Source organism: Kluyveromyces marxianus, chromosome 1 (assembly GCF_001417885.1).
Source record: "Kluyveromyces marxianus DMKU3-1042 DNA, complete genome, chromosome 1".
Taxonomy (NCBI): Eukaryota; Fungi; Ascomycota; class Saccharomycetes; order Saccharomycetales; family Saccharomycetaceae; genus Kluyveromyces; species Kluyveromyces marxianus.
In genome coordinates this window covers 1,171,749-1,187,043 of record NC_036025.1, presented here as the reverse complement: position 1 = coordinate 1,187,043, position 15,295 = coordinate 1,171,749, and the positions used below count along the sequence as shown (strand labels likewise).

The following is a 15,295-nucleotide window of genomic DNA, read 5'->3' as shown; positions in this document are numbered from 1 at the left end:
AATCCGTTCCATGGGAGGACAGAGTAGAGAAGAGCTAGGAGGTTTTGTCCAGATAAGGGAACTGAGGGAAGTAGAAACCTGGGTTAGGTTCTTGACATTCGGTATCCTATGTATCCATATGTCTATAGAATTGGAATTGGAAGAAGGTTCTTGGAATACTGGATGAGCCAGGTCTTGGCTAGGCTGGGTTTAGCTAGTTGTCGTTTACAAGGGGTACTAGCCTAGCCTGGTCTAGTGTAGTGTTCTTGTTTCCGCTTAGCCAAGTCTTAGCTGGCGTGTGTGCTTGTACCAAAAATGCCTCAATGCCTATGCCATGCCTCTATGAATGACGTTTTCCCTCAAACCAGGCCTGAGGCCTGAGGTCTCAGTCCTCAGGCTTTGGGTTTCGTTTTCGCTGGAGTGTACGGTTGTAGCAAGACAAACGAGCTAGAGACAAGCTGAATTAATTAATGCCGCAGACTAGGGTAGGGAGTGTGCGGTGGGCGGTTGCTCCTGTAAGCGGGAGGTGCCGGACCGGACGCCAGCGTATTTACATACTTACCCTGCCCACTCGGCGGGCGGGGCACATGCTGTGCTGCGTGCGCTCTTTTTTTTTTTTTTTCTCTTGGTTTTTACAGGCTTGACTACTACTACATACAAGGTGTTTGTTGTTCGTTCCAGTTGCTTTTATATACGACAGGGTAACCCCAGAGTTTGGTTTTCATGTATATTCGGTTACCCGGTGGTGTCACGTGCATGTATTTATCTTTTATTTACCTTTTTTCTCGTTTCGGCAATGGCACGACGCACTTTTGAAAATTGTGTCGTCGTCGCCCGCTCGCTGCTACTTCTTCTTGTTTTTCTTTTGTCTGCCCTATATAGTCATTTCCTGGAGAAGTACAAAAAAAAAAAAAAAACAAAATTAAAACAGAATGCAACGAAGCCGTCCCTCTGGCGCAGAGTTCGTTTGCTCCCGTTCCAATTCCAAGTGGCAGATTGTATCCTTGTTTGTTTTGATTTGACCTGTTTTGACCTGTTTTGACCTGTTTTGATTATTTTTGTTTATATATTCATTTGTTTGTTGTTGTGTTTTTTTTTTTTTTACTTTGTGGATTTTATCCATTGATCACAGAGCCTTTGCTTATTCTTTGTTTAGTGAAAAGAATGTCTTGTCTTGATAGAGGTAGTTTTTATTTCGATTTCAGTTACGTTACATTACGTTACGTTACGGTTCCCGTTTCAGTTTCAGTTTCAGTACCACTTTTAGATTAAGTACCAGTTTCAGTGCATCTTCGCATACAAGACTGTATTCTGTATAGGCTATTATTAAGGGTCCCACCCATAGTCCGCACACATCCACTCCCCTATAATGTCTACTGTGTTGGAAAGATTCAAGAAGGCCGAGTTGATCGATTTGGCCGACAAGCTTGGCTTGTCGGTGAGCTCGAGCAACACCAAGCCCAAACTCGTGCTAAAAATATTGGATCATTTGGAGTCCTTGCCAGAACCCGTTGATCTAATGGAATTCCCGGAGCTTGAGCTATACTACGAGGCTCTCGCTCAAATCAGCACCACGTCTTCTGGTACCTCGTCTTCTGGCTCCTCTGATGATGAGGAGGAGGATGGTGAAGGCGACGATGATGATGAAGACGACGACGATGAAGAAGAAGAGGAAGAAATCGAAATCGACTTCAAAAGCGATTTGCCAAACAAGTCCCCAGCTTGCTTGTGGTTCTCCAACTTGAAATTCGTCAACAAGGTCACCAACAGCCCTTACTACTTCAGGTTCCACGAATTCATCGACGATGTGCAATACACCACCCAGGAATGGAACGAACGTGTCCAGGACTACTTGTCCACCCTACAAACTGTCAAACAGCTCGTGCTTGCTGTGGAACTGTTCTTCTTCGTCAAGCCATTGGTTCAATTCGACTTCACACGTTTCCCATCGCCAGAATTCGTCTCTTTCTACCCAAGTCAACGCGATTTCCTATTCTCCATCTCGTTCTGGTTCCTTTTCGCTCACTTGCTACCCTCTGTGATCTCGTACTACTTCAACTTTGTACGTCACGAGTTGTTCTCCATCGAGTTTGACCCATTGGTCTACCACTTGTCCAAGGCCTTGATCTCCCTTCAATTCCTATACAACTCGCCAGCAGTCAAGAAGGAAATCGAGTTGTTGTTGACAGATAACTACTCCATCACACAGTTGCTAACACACGGCTACAATGTGGGATTGTTCTACTGGAAATTCCAACTAGGCCATTTGCCATTGATCGCCAACGCTGCTGCCGTCGTGGTGGCCTTGTACGTCTTGGCCTGATCTTTGATCCATATTTGTTGGCCTGTCACACACACACTCTCTCCTTTTTTTTTTGTTTATTTGTTTGTTTGTTGTTGTCGTCGTTGTCGTTGTTGTTGACTTAGTGTTCCCACCGTTAAAATACACTCTGATGATGCAAGATCCAAGATCCAAGCCTGACCCAACTATGATATTATATTCTGGTTTCTACTACTAATATTACAAACACATCTACAACCAGGCGCCAGTACAAAATAAGAATATAAAAAACCTCCTCTTCCCCACCCCATTAGCTGGAGTAATAGACTACTAGTGGGTCGCGCTACGGACTTGTTAGACAGTGTGTCTCGAGGCCATTCACAGCCCCAGTTGTTACTATTATTCACTGTGTCCTCTTCTTACTCAACGACTACTACTACTACTATTACTATTACTACTACTCCTACTACTATTATTATTATTTTTTTTTGCCTATGTTCTATATCTTTGTAATATCTTCACGATTTTTGTATCACTATCTTTCTATATCCTTTAAAGCCTGTACATGCAGTGTAACTATTGTAAAATCATATTCAAGACAAATCGTAGCCAAAATAAAACCAGGAAATACCAATCAACCGACCAACCAACCAACCAAATAGTGGGAGTAATATTGGACACGACATAAATACCATGGTATCTCCAGGTTCTGAGTTCGATTTGGACTTCTCAGATTTAGATGACCCTTTGGAGTTCTTGGACTCTCCATCGTGGTCTCAACGGTTGCGAGCATTCGCCAACAAGTCCAGAAACTACTTTAGAAAATGGTACTACGTGACGCCGTTCCAGTCTGGTATAGAATTGGAAACGTGGAACGACGTTGATCTCGACTCTGTGTCACCGGATTTACAATCCGACTATTTCAGAAATTCAGGAACCGAAAACCGCAACAGCAAGAAGGCATACATCTGGAAGTGGATCACATTCGTTCTAATGATCATTTCGCTACTCCTATTGTCCATATTGATTGTTTCCTCAGTGAAAAACAAAAAAAGGCGTGTACATGGAGCTGCTGCTGCAGCGATGAGCACTGGCGTAGGGCTGGCCAAGACTTTAATCATTTCGTTAGATGGGTTCCATCCAGGGTACATTAGCGAGTCGAGAACGCCGTTCTTGAACCAGATTTTCTCGTCGGAAGCGAATTCATTCAATGACACGATTGTAGCCCCATATATGGTACCTTCTTTCCCCTCGCAAACGTTCCCTAACCATTGGAGTATGGTAACTGGTCAGTTCCCTCATCACCACGGGATCATCGCCAACAGATTCTGGGACCAGAAGCAGGACCTTGCGTTCCAGATCGGCGACTTGTCCTCTCGCATGAACACTTTCTGGAACCGCACGCTGCCTATTTGGTACTTCACGAACGAAAATGAGCTCCAAACGCACACGCACATGTGGCCTGGTAGTGAGATCGTTCATGAGGACCCACTGAGGAACCCAACGATAATAGATCCTTTCAACATCGACGAGCCCTTGAACGATAAGTTGGTCGTGATACAGAAAGCGTTACAGAATGAATCGACAACGCTCACGTTCGCATACGTCCCTGTGGTGGACACGATGGGCCACAAGTACGGGAATCTACTTGACTCGGGCCATTCCAAGGTTTTAAAAGAGGTGGACGATTTCATAGAGCAATTGCTCAGCGACATCGATCCCAGCGTCAACGTTGTCATAGTGAGTGATCACGGAATGAGCACGATCTTGAAGAAGAACGTTTACGTGTGGGAGGATCATTTCGGAGACGTTGCGAAATACCCATCCATCGCAAAGCTCTACGATGATGTGAATACGCTCATATACACAAAGGATGGAAAAGACTCCGCGGTGGACGAATTGTATCGTGAACTACAACCCAAGGTGCCTCCCGTATGCGAGCTAGTGAAGTCGACGGACCTATTCCCGGACGTGCGAGACCCACTCATACAAAACCGTATCCCGCAATTGGTGATTACGTGTGATCCTGGGTACCTAATAGTCACTAGGGAGAAGTACGATAAGCTACCGGCGAGGTTTGGGAACCATGGGTTCCGGAGAGACGAGCCGGACATGAGGGCTTTGTTCATGGGCAAGGGCCCGTTCTTCGAACACGCACGTTCGAAGCTCAAGCTCCCCGACCAGTACATAAAGCCCTTTGACAACATCCAGATCTTTTCGTTGCTTTTGAACTTGTGCGGTATCGATGTTTCCGGGAAGGACATAGACGTCGATGCAGATCTCAAGTTTTGGGACCATTTGATGCCATTAGGCAAGTATTCCGAGTCATCGCCGGAAATGCTCCAGCATTACCCCGACAGCGAATACAACAAGTTATGGAACACGTACGAAAAAGCGTCTGCTCCTACTACTACTACTACTCCTACTACTACTCCTACTAGCACTACTACTGCTCCTACTAGCACTACTTCGAGTACTTCTACCACCGACGAAGCAGACGTGCCACCGTCGCTAGGCGACATTATAGACGAAGTCGAGTCCACCATCAACGACATCATACACAAAATATGGCCATCAAAGGGCAAGGGAAACCACAATGGCGACTCTGACTAGTCCCCAGGTCCCTCCCAATACCAATACCAACCAATACATACAAAATACATACTCCCCGCCCCGCTCAACTCAAATCCTAATACATAATACATATACTTCTATCCTCCCCTCTCCTCTTCACATTGCTCCACAAACCACGTGACTGCCCCTCTTATCCGTTGCTTTCCCATCCATTCTTCCTTCTTTCCTTCCTCCCTCCATTCCTCTTTTCTTCTGTCCCAAAAGGAACAACACAATCGTTTCTTGTTCCTATGCTTTACTCCTATTCCTCCTGGCCTCGCTTCTGCCTCTTCTGTCCTCTTTCTTTTGTCGCATTGCCATTTTTCTTCCAGATTCTTAGTCCTAGTCCCAGTCCCAGTCCCAGTCCCAGCTCCATCCAGTTCCTGTCCCCAGGATCCGTCCATCCACCGCTGGGTTTGTCCCTCGTCCCTCTGGAGGTCATCCACGATACAGTAGCATTAGTAAAAAAAGACGGTGATACAGACAGATCCTGTCGTTTCTTGTTTCCATGCCAGAGCCCGTTGCTACATGATTATCCAGTCAGTACTAAGGGAATGCTGTTCTTTCCTTTTTTCCACAGGCTAGAGCCAGCTAGAGCGAGCTAGAGCGAGCTACAGTGAGCTAGAGCAAGGTTAGAGCTGCTGCTGCCATCCTGGGTTTAAGATTCGGGTTTTCCTATGCGGGTTACAGGCGGTTGCTAGATGCAAGCAGGTAAGTGAGTAAGTAAGTAGTTTTAAAGTTTGTGTATGGATGCGATTTGTATATAAATGAGCTAGGAGAAGAGTGCATCGAGGTGATTTGAGGTTAGATTAGGTTTGCCGTTGTGGATGTTAATGTGAATGTCTTGAGGAAGATATACAGTCCAGTACAGTACTACAATAAATTATACAGTATACAATGTCCGGATTGAGTCAAGAGGTTCGTTCAGCGACTCCTATAAACCCCAGTATTCCATCGTTGGCCGATGTGGTGCCATCTTTCAGACTGGATGGACATGTGACCATTATTACAGGTGCAGCAGGAGGGTTGGCGCACACGTTGTCGCAGGCTCTTGTGGCGCAAGGGTCGCAGCTAGCGTTGATGGATTTGAGCCATGAGAGTTTGGAGAACACGAGAAGAGACCTAATCCATTTCCAGAAGCAGAACAATCTTCCAGAGGTGGCCATTTCGATCTGGGCGTGCGACATTTCGAACGCAGATGAAGTGGAGGAGGTTGTGAGGGCCATTCCCGGGGAGCACAACGGCATTATTCCGCAAAAATTGGTGCACACGGCCGGGTTTTGTCAGAACATCAATGCGCACGAGTACGATGCGGCCAAGGCCCAGAAGCTGGTGAATGTGAACCTTTTGGGGTCCTTGTACATCTGCCAATCGATGGCGAGACAATTGTTGGCGAGAAGGACGAGAAGAAAGTCTATTTCCACTGATGTGAACGAGTCCGGAGAAGTGTTGCCCCACTTCCCAGAAGCTTCGTTCGTGTTGATCGGGTCGATGTCCGGGTTGATCGTGAACACGCCTCAGCCACAATGCGCATACAACATGTCCAAGGCAGGTGTGATCCACTTGGTCAAGTCGCTAGCTGCAGAATGGGCCAAATACGGGATTAGGGTCAATGCTATTTCCCCCGGCTACATCGCGACCGCCTTGACCAAGCAAGTCATCTCGCAGTCGCCAGAAGGTGCTGCGTTGCAGAAGGAGTGGACCAATAGGATCCCAGTGGGCCGTATGGCGGAACCAAAGGAATTCGTTGGGTCCATGCTCTATCTGTTGTCGCGCTCGGCCTCGAGCTATACCACCGGTGAAAATATGGTTGTCGATGGTGGGTACGTGTGCTGGTGAATCACCCATTCTCAACAGACGACACACACACACCCCGGAAACAAAGAGAAATTAAAAAAAAAAAAAAAATACTAGTAATAATAATCATAGTATCCCACCACCACCTTCCCAGCCGTGTAACATAAACATATCATACCTTATCACACCATATCCTTCTATAATTAATTAACAAAACTCATTCAGATCTATATCTCTTCTTTATTCAAGTAATGTATCGCATCGCATCGCAGTATAGTAGTAGCATTTTCCAATTTAGTCAAACAAGATTGAATTCCTCTGAGGAAACAGATAGAAACTAGTAAAAAAAAAAAAAATTAATAATAATAATAATCTCTCTCTCTCTTATTTTACATCACTATACATCCCTCAGAACCACCTTCCTCGCTTCTCGAAGACCCATCTTCAAAACCCTCGATCTTCTGTATTAGAGTCTTGAACGGCATCTCGATCCCAGAACCCTGTTTTACACAAATTTCTACGAACCCGCACTTCAACCGTTTTGCAAGCTCCTCCCCCTCTTGATAACTCACCTGTCTCTCAAGATCGATCTTGTTCCCCACAAGCACTATGGGTAGCTCTCTGAGCCCCAACATGTCAAGCATCTTGTCCCGTATCAACTCCAAAATCTCAAAACTGTGTCTGTTCGCAACGCTATACATCAATATGCACCCGGCAACCCCAAGCATTGACTTCGCATTTATCATAGAAAACTCATCCTGCCCAGAAGTATCTACAATGTCCAAGTTGAACTTCAACTCCGTCCCATTGGGCTTCTTCAACACAAACTCGTGAATAAACTGGTTCTCAATCGTCGGATAATACGACTCTACAAAGTGCGATTCCGTAAGCTGCACTAATAATGTCGTCTTCCCCACATTCCTAGACCCCAGCACTATAATCTTTCTATCTCTAACTGACATCCTAACCCTTGTTATGCTCTTTTTTGTTCCCAATTATAATATCTATCTTTAATATCCGATGAGCAACTGCAATAATCTCTTAATCACACACTTTGTTATACCGTTACGAAGAAAACCCCTTATTTTGCTCGACTTTCCCAGATCCAATATAGTATACACTATGACCTGGTGTCAGAGACTTTTAGTCTAACAACTCTTCGAGCATTCAAAATGTGCCAAGAATAACTAACTATTTTTATTTGCATCCCAAATTGTAACTTGTACCTGACCAAGCCTAAATGCGCATTGAGTTCTCTCGGTTCACCGAAAGTACTCACTAAACGAAAAGAAAGAAGAAAAGAAAGAAACAAGAAGAGGAAGAAGAGGAAGAAGAAAGGTCCCCGTTCGAACTCCGAGCAACACCTAACTCGTTCTTTTTTTTTTTGCCTTCCCAAACTATTCTAATTTTTCAGTTGCTCTTTTTTTTTTTTTTTTTTCATTAAAAAAAAAAAAAAAAAAAGTTGATACAAGCAAGAATCCTACAAATGCATATTTTACATCCAACTTTAAGTGATAGTTAGTAAGTCAACGGCTGGAAAAAGAGAGATTAGACAGAAAAGAGTGACGTTGGTCGATCTCAAGAAGCGTAATTGTGCTGTGGTGGTGAAATAAGGGATATAGAAAGTGAATCAAAAAAATATAAAAACGCAAAAGTAAAATTAAAAGTAAAAGTAAAAGGTAAAATGCTGAACTTCAAAGGGTATCAGATTGAGATTGAATTGAAGGATGGGAAGCGGATCACGGGTACTTTGAAGCAAGTGAGTCCCAAGTCATTGACTTTGACGGATGCTGTGTTCCAGGACGGTGGGGTTTCTCCTATTTTTAAGATCAAGTCTGACAAATTGCAAGATTTAAAGGTGTTGAAGTTACCACCAAACGTTATTGGAAAGCACCAGGACCGTGGAGAGAAGGGCAAGGACCGTGGCGAGAAGGAGAGGGAGAAGGAGAAGGAGAAGAGTAACGAGATTTGGGACACTGAAATGTCCTCGGACTTTGATTTCCAAGGAAACTTGCAGAGATTCAATAAGAAGGACGCGTTCAAAGATTTCCAAAACATCGAGATTCCAAAGGATGAGACCAAGATTCCACATAACGAGATGGTCACTGCTGGCAATAAGTTCTCGACTTCTAGTTACGGGTCTAATTCTAATTCTAATTCCAATTCCAATTCCAATTCCAATTCTGGATTTGGTTCTGGTTCTGGTTCTGCCTCAGTCTCAGGCTCAGGCTCTGCCTCAGGTTCAGAATCTGAACCCCATCATAGCGAATCAGAAAGAATCACTGAGTCAATCAACATCACCCACCTGCTAAGAAACGACTCCATTGCAGCCAGTCTGGCCTCCCAACGTCGTACGTTCACCTGCGGCGGCAAGAACAAGATAAAGGTGCCTCTAGCGACCCCAATCCAACTGCTCGAAATGGAAAAATTGGCAGACGAGAAATTCATGTTCCCATTGAAAACATCTTTGGAACACTCAGCTATCCACATTTCGAGATTGTTGAGAAACATGTTGAAGCCCCTGCAAGATGTTGCCACGCCTACCGTCGTGGCCTTTGTTTCTGGCGGGAGAAGTGGCTCTCGTTGTGTCTCGGCACTAAGATGCCTACTCTCAATTAAGGACGTCAAGTGCATCATCGTTAACCCATTCATCAACGAGCGCGAAAGCTTCGATGACGATATCTCCTCAGAACAGCTCAACAAGATCAAGAGATTCGAGAATGTTCATTTCCCAGACTCTTTGGCCAAGCTCAAGGAAACTGTCGGCGACGAAACACCAGCAATCATCATTGATGCCCTCCAGGGCTTCGACGATACTGTTTCTGACCTGGACTTCTCCCCAGACTCAAACGACAACATCGCCCAATACATCAATTGGATCAACAGCCATGAGTCCACTCCTGGCTGCCTCGAAATCATTTCCCTCGACTGCCCAGCTCACATTGACCCCTCCTCCGGTGACGTCATAGAATCAGACTTCGTCCACCCATCCACAATCCTCTCCACCGGATGGCCGCTACACTGCCTCCCAAAGCTCACCCAGTTCCTCCCAGACTGGAAAAAGACCTACGTCTACGACACCGGCATTCCACAACAAACCTACTTGCTGAAACCAAACTTGCGCAAGTTCCACAAACTCGACATATATCCAAGCTTCTCGGGCACCCAAGAATTGAAATAGAAATGAAATACAAAAACTCGACATGCTATGGCCCGTCCTATCCATCCTGTATAATATGATATATAATATTAATATAATTCAAAAAACGACACTTGATAAACCTGCTCTGGTCTCTTCTTCCCTTTCCCATTGGAAATAGATATATCTGTCCACCATTCAGTGTCACGTGCTCAGTGACAAGTATCCGTACGACATGATTTTTGTTGACGATAATGGGTTACCCGATTATCGAATATTCCAGATCTCTAACTCTCATGTTTCAAGACACGTATATAAGGATCGATAGCCACTAGTAGAAGGACACCTTCTACTGACTACATCTAGATAGACTAGAGATAGAGGAGAAGAGATATAGATAAGACTATGTAGAGGGATATATCATCAATCTCTGTATTACACAAGAAATCAGGGTAATCTCCTAAAAAGATGACCCAGATTCAACATGGTAGCGCTGCGTTCTACGATCCAGAGGAATATCGCAAGATGTTCATAAACTCGAAAGGGATGTTCCAAACGGTGAACATCAAAGAAGTATTACCAGATGAAGAACCTGAGGGTATGATTAAAGGAAAGTATATGATAATTAGAGGTATTCCTGACTCCTCTGCTGAACATCAGATAGCAATAACAATCGTCGAAAATGAAGAAATGTATCAGTCATGGTTAATTGATCTATACCGTTACCTTCACCGTCATAACGTTGATAATGCCATGACACCTAAGGAACTTAAGCTTCCTAAGTCCCTTACTGCAAACCAGAGATTCTGGTTACGGGATGTCAATGAACAATGTGTACACATATCTAAAATGCCAACATGGTTGGAGCATGAGCTCGAGGGTTTATATACCTCAGATGATCGTTTATTGAACGTCTTGACATACACAAGAGTCAAGTATGACCCTGAAAGATTGTATGAAGAAATCTGTGGTTTCAGATTACAGAAATATTATAAATTGGAAAATGTGGAAAGAATTTTACAAAACTTCAATGAAAGACTGGAATTAGCACGATTGCCATCTCTAGAACCGCTATTGGTTGAACGGGCAATCGAAGGAATGATGGTGACAAAGGATAGAAATGGAAGATTTCATAACTTTGCACACTTAGAACCAAGATTAACTCACATAATTGCAGAGATTCGTGAAAAAATAGCCGACGAGAAGTTCTATCTCCACAGAAATGAAAGTATGAGAACCAACGATGTCGGTAAAAAGGTTCATAAACCTTACAACAAGTTTAGCAATAAACCAAACAACAACAAAAACTTCACCAAGAAGTCCAACGTTAAACAAAGCACACCTAAGGTTGACGACAAAAACGAATCCAAAACTGTAGCTAATCTTAGGCATTGATTCAGTACCACTTATTCAAGCTGATCCCATAGACATAGTGTCTGGCAAATATGACCTCATGCTTGACACGGGAGCACAAATATCAGTGGTTACTGACTTGAAACTACTCCACAACTACACCAGCAACATTACAAGAAACATAACAGCCGCCAACATGGGAACATTAAACACTATGGGCGAAGGAATATTGATATTACGTTTATCCAATAACGTAGTAGTTCAATTCCCGGCTGTATACTCAGAAGAAACACCCTCAAATATTTTAAGCGTAATGCAATTAACAGCTAAACAAAAGATTACGGTAGATTTCTACCAAAGAAAGATGCTAGTCCAGGATCACAATATCAATATCGATATTATTCACCGAAATGGATTCTATTGGCTATCGAGTGAGTATCTGGTTCTAAATGAGACAAATATCCACTCGCCAGCCGATGACGATTCCCCGGTAAGTATTTCGTTGTGTCACATAAGAGAGAACACAGTACCTAAGAAAAAATGGTCATTAGAGTTCATACATAACTTATTGGCACACGTCAATATAAAACAAATTAGGAAATCAATCTCCAATGGTGATATACGATTCATAAAACTTGAAGACATAGATTGGTCTGATATGAACTCGTTTACTTGCCAATATTGTAACATTGGTAAAGGGAAATTCCATGATCACTTCACAGATAGTAGAGACGTTTATATGAAGAAGTTCAAAAAGTTTGAATATCTTCATACTGATATCATGGGTCCATTCCGAGAGGATAACACTATCCCACCGAACTATCTAATAACGTTTAGTGATGAGGTAACAAAGTATCGATGGATATTCCCAATGTCCCTGGCCTCAGAACATCAAGTGTCTGCTATCATGCGGAAACTAATATCAAATATAAGAACACAACAGGGAGTTCGAGTAAAGGAGATCCTAATGGATCAAGGCTCCCAATATACTGGACGAATGGTCCGAGACCTATTGGATGAATTTGGTATAGAAGGAAAATATACGTCTACAGGCGATAAACGTTCAAACGGAGTAGCTGAAAGGCTCAACCGTACATTATTAGATGATGCTAGAACACTTCTAGCAAGTGCCAACCTTCCAGAATTTTTATGGTACGATGCAGCTGAATTTGCAGTTATCGTTCGGAATTCGATGCATATGAGAAAACTCGACGGATCTCCGAATATGGCAGCAGGTCTCGGCGGTATCGCTATCAACAAGATATTACCATTTGGGCAACCGGTGGTAGTATACTATAACACTGGCAAGAAAACGTTGCCACGAGGTAAAATAGTTTATGCACTACACCCAGCCAAACAATCCGATGGCTATACTTTCTACGATCCTAGTTCAAAGCAAACTATGGAGACTACTAACTATAAAATCATTAACACCATCCAAGGTGACTACCTCAATAGCGAGGAAAACCTTGATACCTTGAATCAAGTAGATGACATCGTAAGACAGAGATCAAACGATCCATCTACAGATTCACAACGTCATATCACGCACAGGAATCAGCGTGAACAGGATTATATATCCCAAGAGCGGGATCCTACTGACGAACCCCAACAACCAGAGTCCGACTCAACTGAGACTCATGGTAATTACCTAAGAACTCATAAGAACGAGTTTCAAAAGGGTATAGCGACCCATACATTAGGAAAGGATTCGAGATACCCAGTTCGAAATTCTTCGGACGTACCATCGCAATCACCACAGGAAGTACAGGAAACACTTCCAGTTGCGCTATCCCCTGCATCACCTCCCAATAACATATTTATTAGTCAAGAGCGACTAATGGAGGAGGAAGCACGGTCGGTAAAGCATCCGACAAAGCATGTTCCTGCCGAGAATGGCAAACGACCAGCGCAACGGGATGAACTTGGTGTCTCTACCAAAAGGCCGAACACTAAGGCGTCCCCAGAACAATGTTCACCTATACCTGAACACTTGTCGCATAACGACGACACCACAGATACCTCTTCACTCAATGAGGAGGAACGCCGATCACTCTATGACAAATTATCTGCCAAATACAGAGATTCCTCGATTGAACTTCAATCTACGGACTCTCTGTACGGGGGTGGAGGATCTGACATAGGCGATCTAAGTAACCCAGATAAACAAATAATGGGTATTATCAGCTGTACTAAAACAGAGCTGAAGATTAATGATTCGAAGTCGGATCAAAATCATGAACATCAAATCGATGCCATCGTAAACATGCTGATACAGGAAAATCCTGTACAGACCTACGACAACATAAAGCACGAAAATCGTGTGAAGATCCCATTAGTGAACTCACTGAAAATGGTTAGGTCTTTACCAAACACGAAGATCGATCGTTCTTTATCTTATTCACAAGCAATAACAAAGAACAGTAACCATCAAGAGAGGGAAGCCTTCAAGGAAGCTTACGACAGTGAGATCGCACAACTCATGAGAAGAGGTACATGGGATACAACAGAGGTTGATATAAAGTCAATTGAACCACACAAACTATTGAACACAATGTTCATATTTACTACCAAAAGAGATGGTAGAAAGAAATGCAGACTAGTAGTAAGGGGAGACCTGCAACACTGGTCTACATATGAGAAACATCTAGAGTCCAATACCATACACCATTATGCTCTAATGACAATATTGAGCGTAGCACTCGAAGAAAACATGATTGTCAAACAGTTAGACATCACTGCTGCTTATTTGTATGCAGACCTCAAAGAGGAACTGTATATAAGAACCCCTCCTCATATGAAAATGCCAAATAAAGCATTCAGATTAAGGAAGTCTCTTTATGGATTAAAGCAGAGTGATGCAAATTGGTACGGGACAATCACTTCGTTCCTTAAGGAAAGATGTGGCCTGAAAGAGGATAAAATATGGTCCTGTGTGTTCACAAAAGAACCACCATTGTCCATCATCGTTTGCATCTTTGTCGATGACATCATTGTTACCGGGAAGGATACGCAAGAAATAGAAAGATTCTTAGAACAACTAAGATCGACATACGAGACAAAACTCGTTCATGATGGTAAAATGGGAGAAGATGGAACCGCCAGGTACGATATACTTGGACTAGACTTGGAATACAAAAGAAATGGATACATGAAATTCGGAATGTTAGACATATTGTCTCACAAATTACCGCTTTTGAATTTACCACTGAGAGAAGGTTCTAGGTACAACCAAGCTCCAGTTTCCTCAAGTTCCGAACCACCAAAGGTGGATAAGAATCTTTATGTAACCGAAAAGGATTACAAGTCAAATGTGAAGAAGCTACAACAAGTAGTGGGATTACTATCATATGTTGCACATAAATTTAGGTTTGAAGCATTATATCACGTAAATGTTCTTGCTCAGTATCAATTGTACCCCACTGATGAAGTCATGAAATGGGCAAACGAGTCAGTACAATACTTCTGGAACACAAAGGAAAAGCGTCTAGTATGGACAAAAAACAAGACTCCAGTAGACTATGAATTCACAATAATATCTGATGCATCGGATAGATGCGAACCTGAAGGAAAGTCCAGACTAGGATGGTTTTACGAGATCTACGGTCACAAAATTTCGGCCAGATCGACAAAATCAAGTTATGTATGTGATTCATCTACTGGTGCTGAGATATGTGCGATGAAAGAAGCTACGAAGTTCGACTTTGCAATAAGTGCATTGTTATTCACCTTAACAGGAAAGAGACCAAGAGTTAGACTACTATCAGATAACAAACCTGCGTTAGGTAGGATCACCAACCCTAACTCCACTGTGTCCCCATTCAAACCTACGTTTACAAGAACAATGGAATTAAGAGAAAAACATAATGAAGGTCTATGTGATTTCACATATATTCCTACAGAACAAAATGTAGCGGATATACTGACGAAAGTATTGTCAGCAAAGAGATTCAATCGATTAACAAATGGATGGTTGATATAGTACCTTTAAACATATCGAGTTACGGGGGTGTGTTGACGATAATGGGTTACCCGATTATCGAATATTCCAGATCTCTAACTCTCATGTTTCAAGACACGTATATAAGGATCGATAGCCACTAGTAGAAGGACACCTTCTACTGACTACATCT

At 43.1% G+C, this 15,295-nt stretch overlaps 7 protein-coding genes across 7 annotated transcripts; 6 read left to right on the top strand and 1 right to left on the bottom strand.

Moving 5' to 3' along the window:
- Positions 1–1,348: 1,348 nt before the first annotated feature.
- On the top strand, positions 1,349–2,302 carry GTT3 (Gtt3p; the record flags this gene model as incomplete). The annotated part of the gene is made up of 1 exon (XM_022822231.1): positions 1,349–2,302. The coding sequence occupies one exon, from the start codon at positions 1,349–1,351 to the stop codon at positions 2,300–2,302; it is 954 nt and encodes a 317-aa protein (XP_022674073.1).
- A 651-nt stretch (positions 2,303–2,953) lies between these two features.
- NPP2 (nucleotide diphosphatase/phosphodiesterase NPP2) lies at positions 2,954–4,873 on the top strand (the record flags this gene model as incomplete). The annotated part of the gene is made up of 1 exon (XM_022822230.1): positions 2,954–4,873. The coding sequence occupies one exon, from the start codon at positions 2,954–2,956 to the stop codon at positions 4,871–4,873; it is 1,920 nt and encodes a 639-aa protein (XP_022674072.1).
- Positions 4,874–5,770: 897 nt separating this feature from the next.
- Positions 5,771–6,712, top strand: ARDH (D-arabinitol 2-dehydrogenase [ribulose-forming]; the record flags this gene model as incomplete). Its single annotated transcript, XM_022822229.1, has 1 exon — positions 5,771–6,712. The coding sequence occupies one exon, from the start codon at positions 5,771–5,773 to the stop codon at positions 6,710–6,712; it is 942 nt and encodes a 313-aa protein (XP_022674071.1).
- Positions 6,713–7,059: 347 nt separating this feature from the next.
- RHB1 (putative GTPase RHB1) lies at positions 7,060–7,632 on the bottom strand (the record flags this gene model as incomplete). Its single annotated transcript, XM_022822228.1, has 1 exon — positions 7,060–7,632. The coding sequence occupies one exon, from the start codon at positions 7,630–7,632 to the stop codon at positions 7,060–7,062; it is 573 nt and encodes a 190-aa protein (XP_022674070.1).
- Positions 7,633–8,354: 722 nt separating this feature from the next.
- On the top strand, positions 8,355–9,851 carry EDC3 (Edc3p; the record flags this gene model as incomplete). The annotated part of the gene is made up of 1 exon (XM_022822227.1): positions 8,355–9,851. The coding sequence occupies one exon, from the start codon at positions 8,355–8,357 to the stop codon at positions 9,849–9,851; it is 1,497 nt and encodes a 498-aa protein (XP_022674069.1).
- A 426-nt stretch (positions 9,852–10,277) lies between these two features.
- KLMA_10555 (uncharacterized protein) lies at positions 10,278–11,204 on the top strand (the record flags this gene model as incomplete). The annotated part of the gene is made up of 1 exon (XM_022822225.1): positions 10,278–11,204. One exon carries the CDS (start codon positions 10,278–10,280, stop codon positions 11,202–11,204), a length of 927 nt encoding a protein of 308 aa, XP_022674068.1.
- A 58-nt stretch (positions 11,205–11,262) lies between these two features.
- TY1B-DR6 (uncharacterized protein) lies at positions 11,263–15,144 on the top strand (the record flags this gene model as incomplete). The annotated part of the gene is made up of 1 exon (XM_022822224.1): positions 11,263–15,144. The coding sequence occupies one exon, from the start codon at positions 11,263–11,265 to the stop codon at positions 15,142–15,144; it is 3,882 nt and encodes a 1,293-aa protein (XP_022674067.1).
- Between the last annotated feature and the right edge of the window lie 151 nt (positions 15,145–15,295).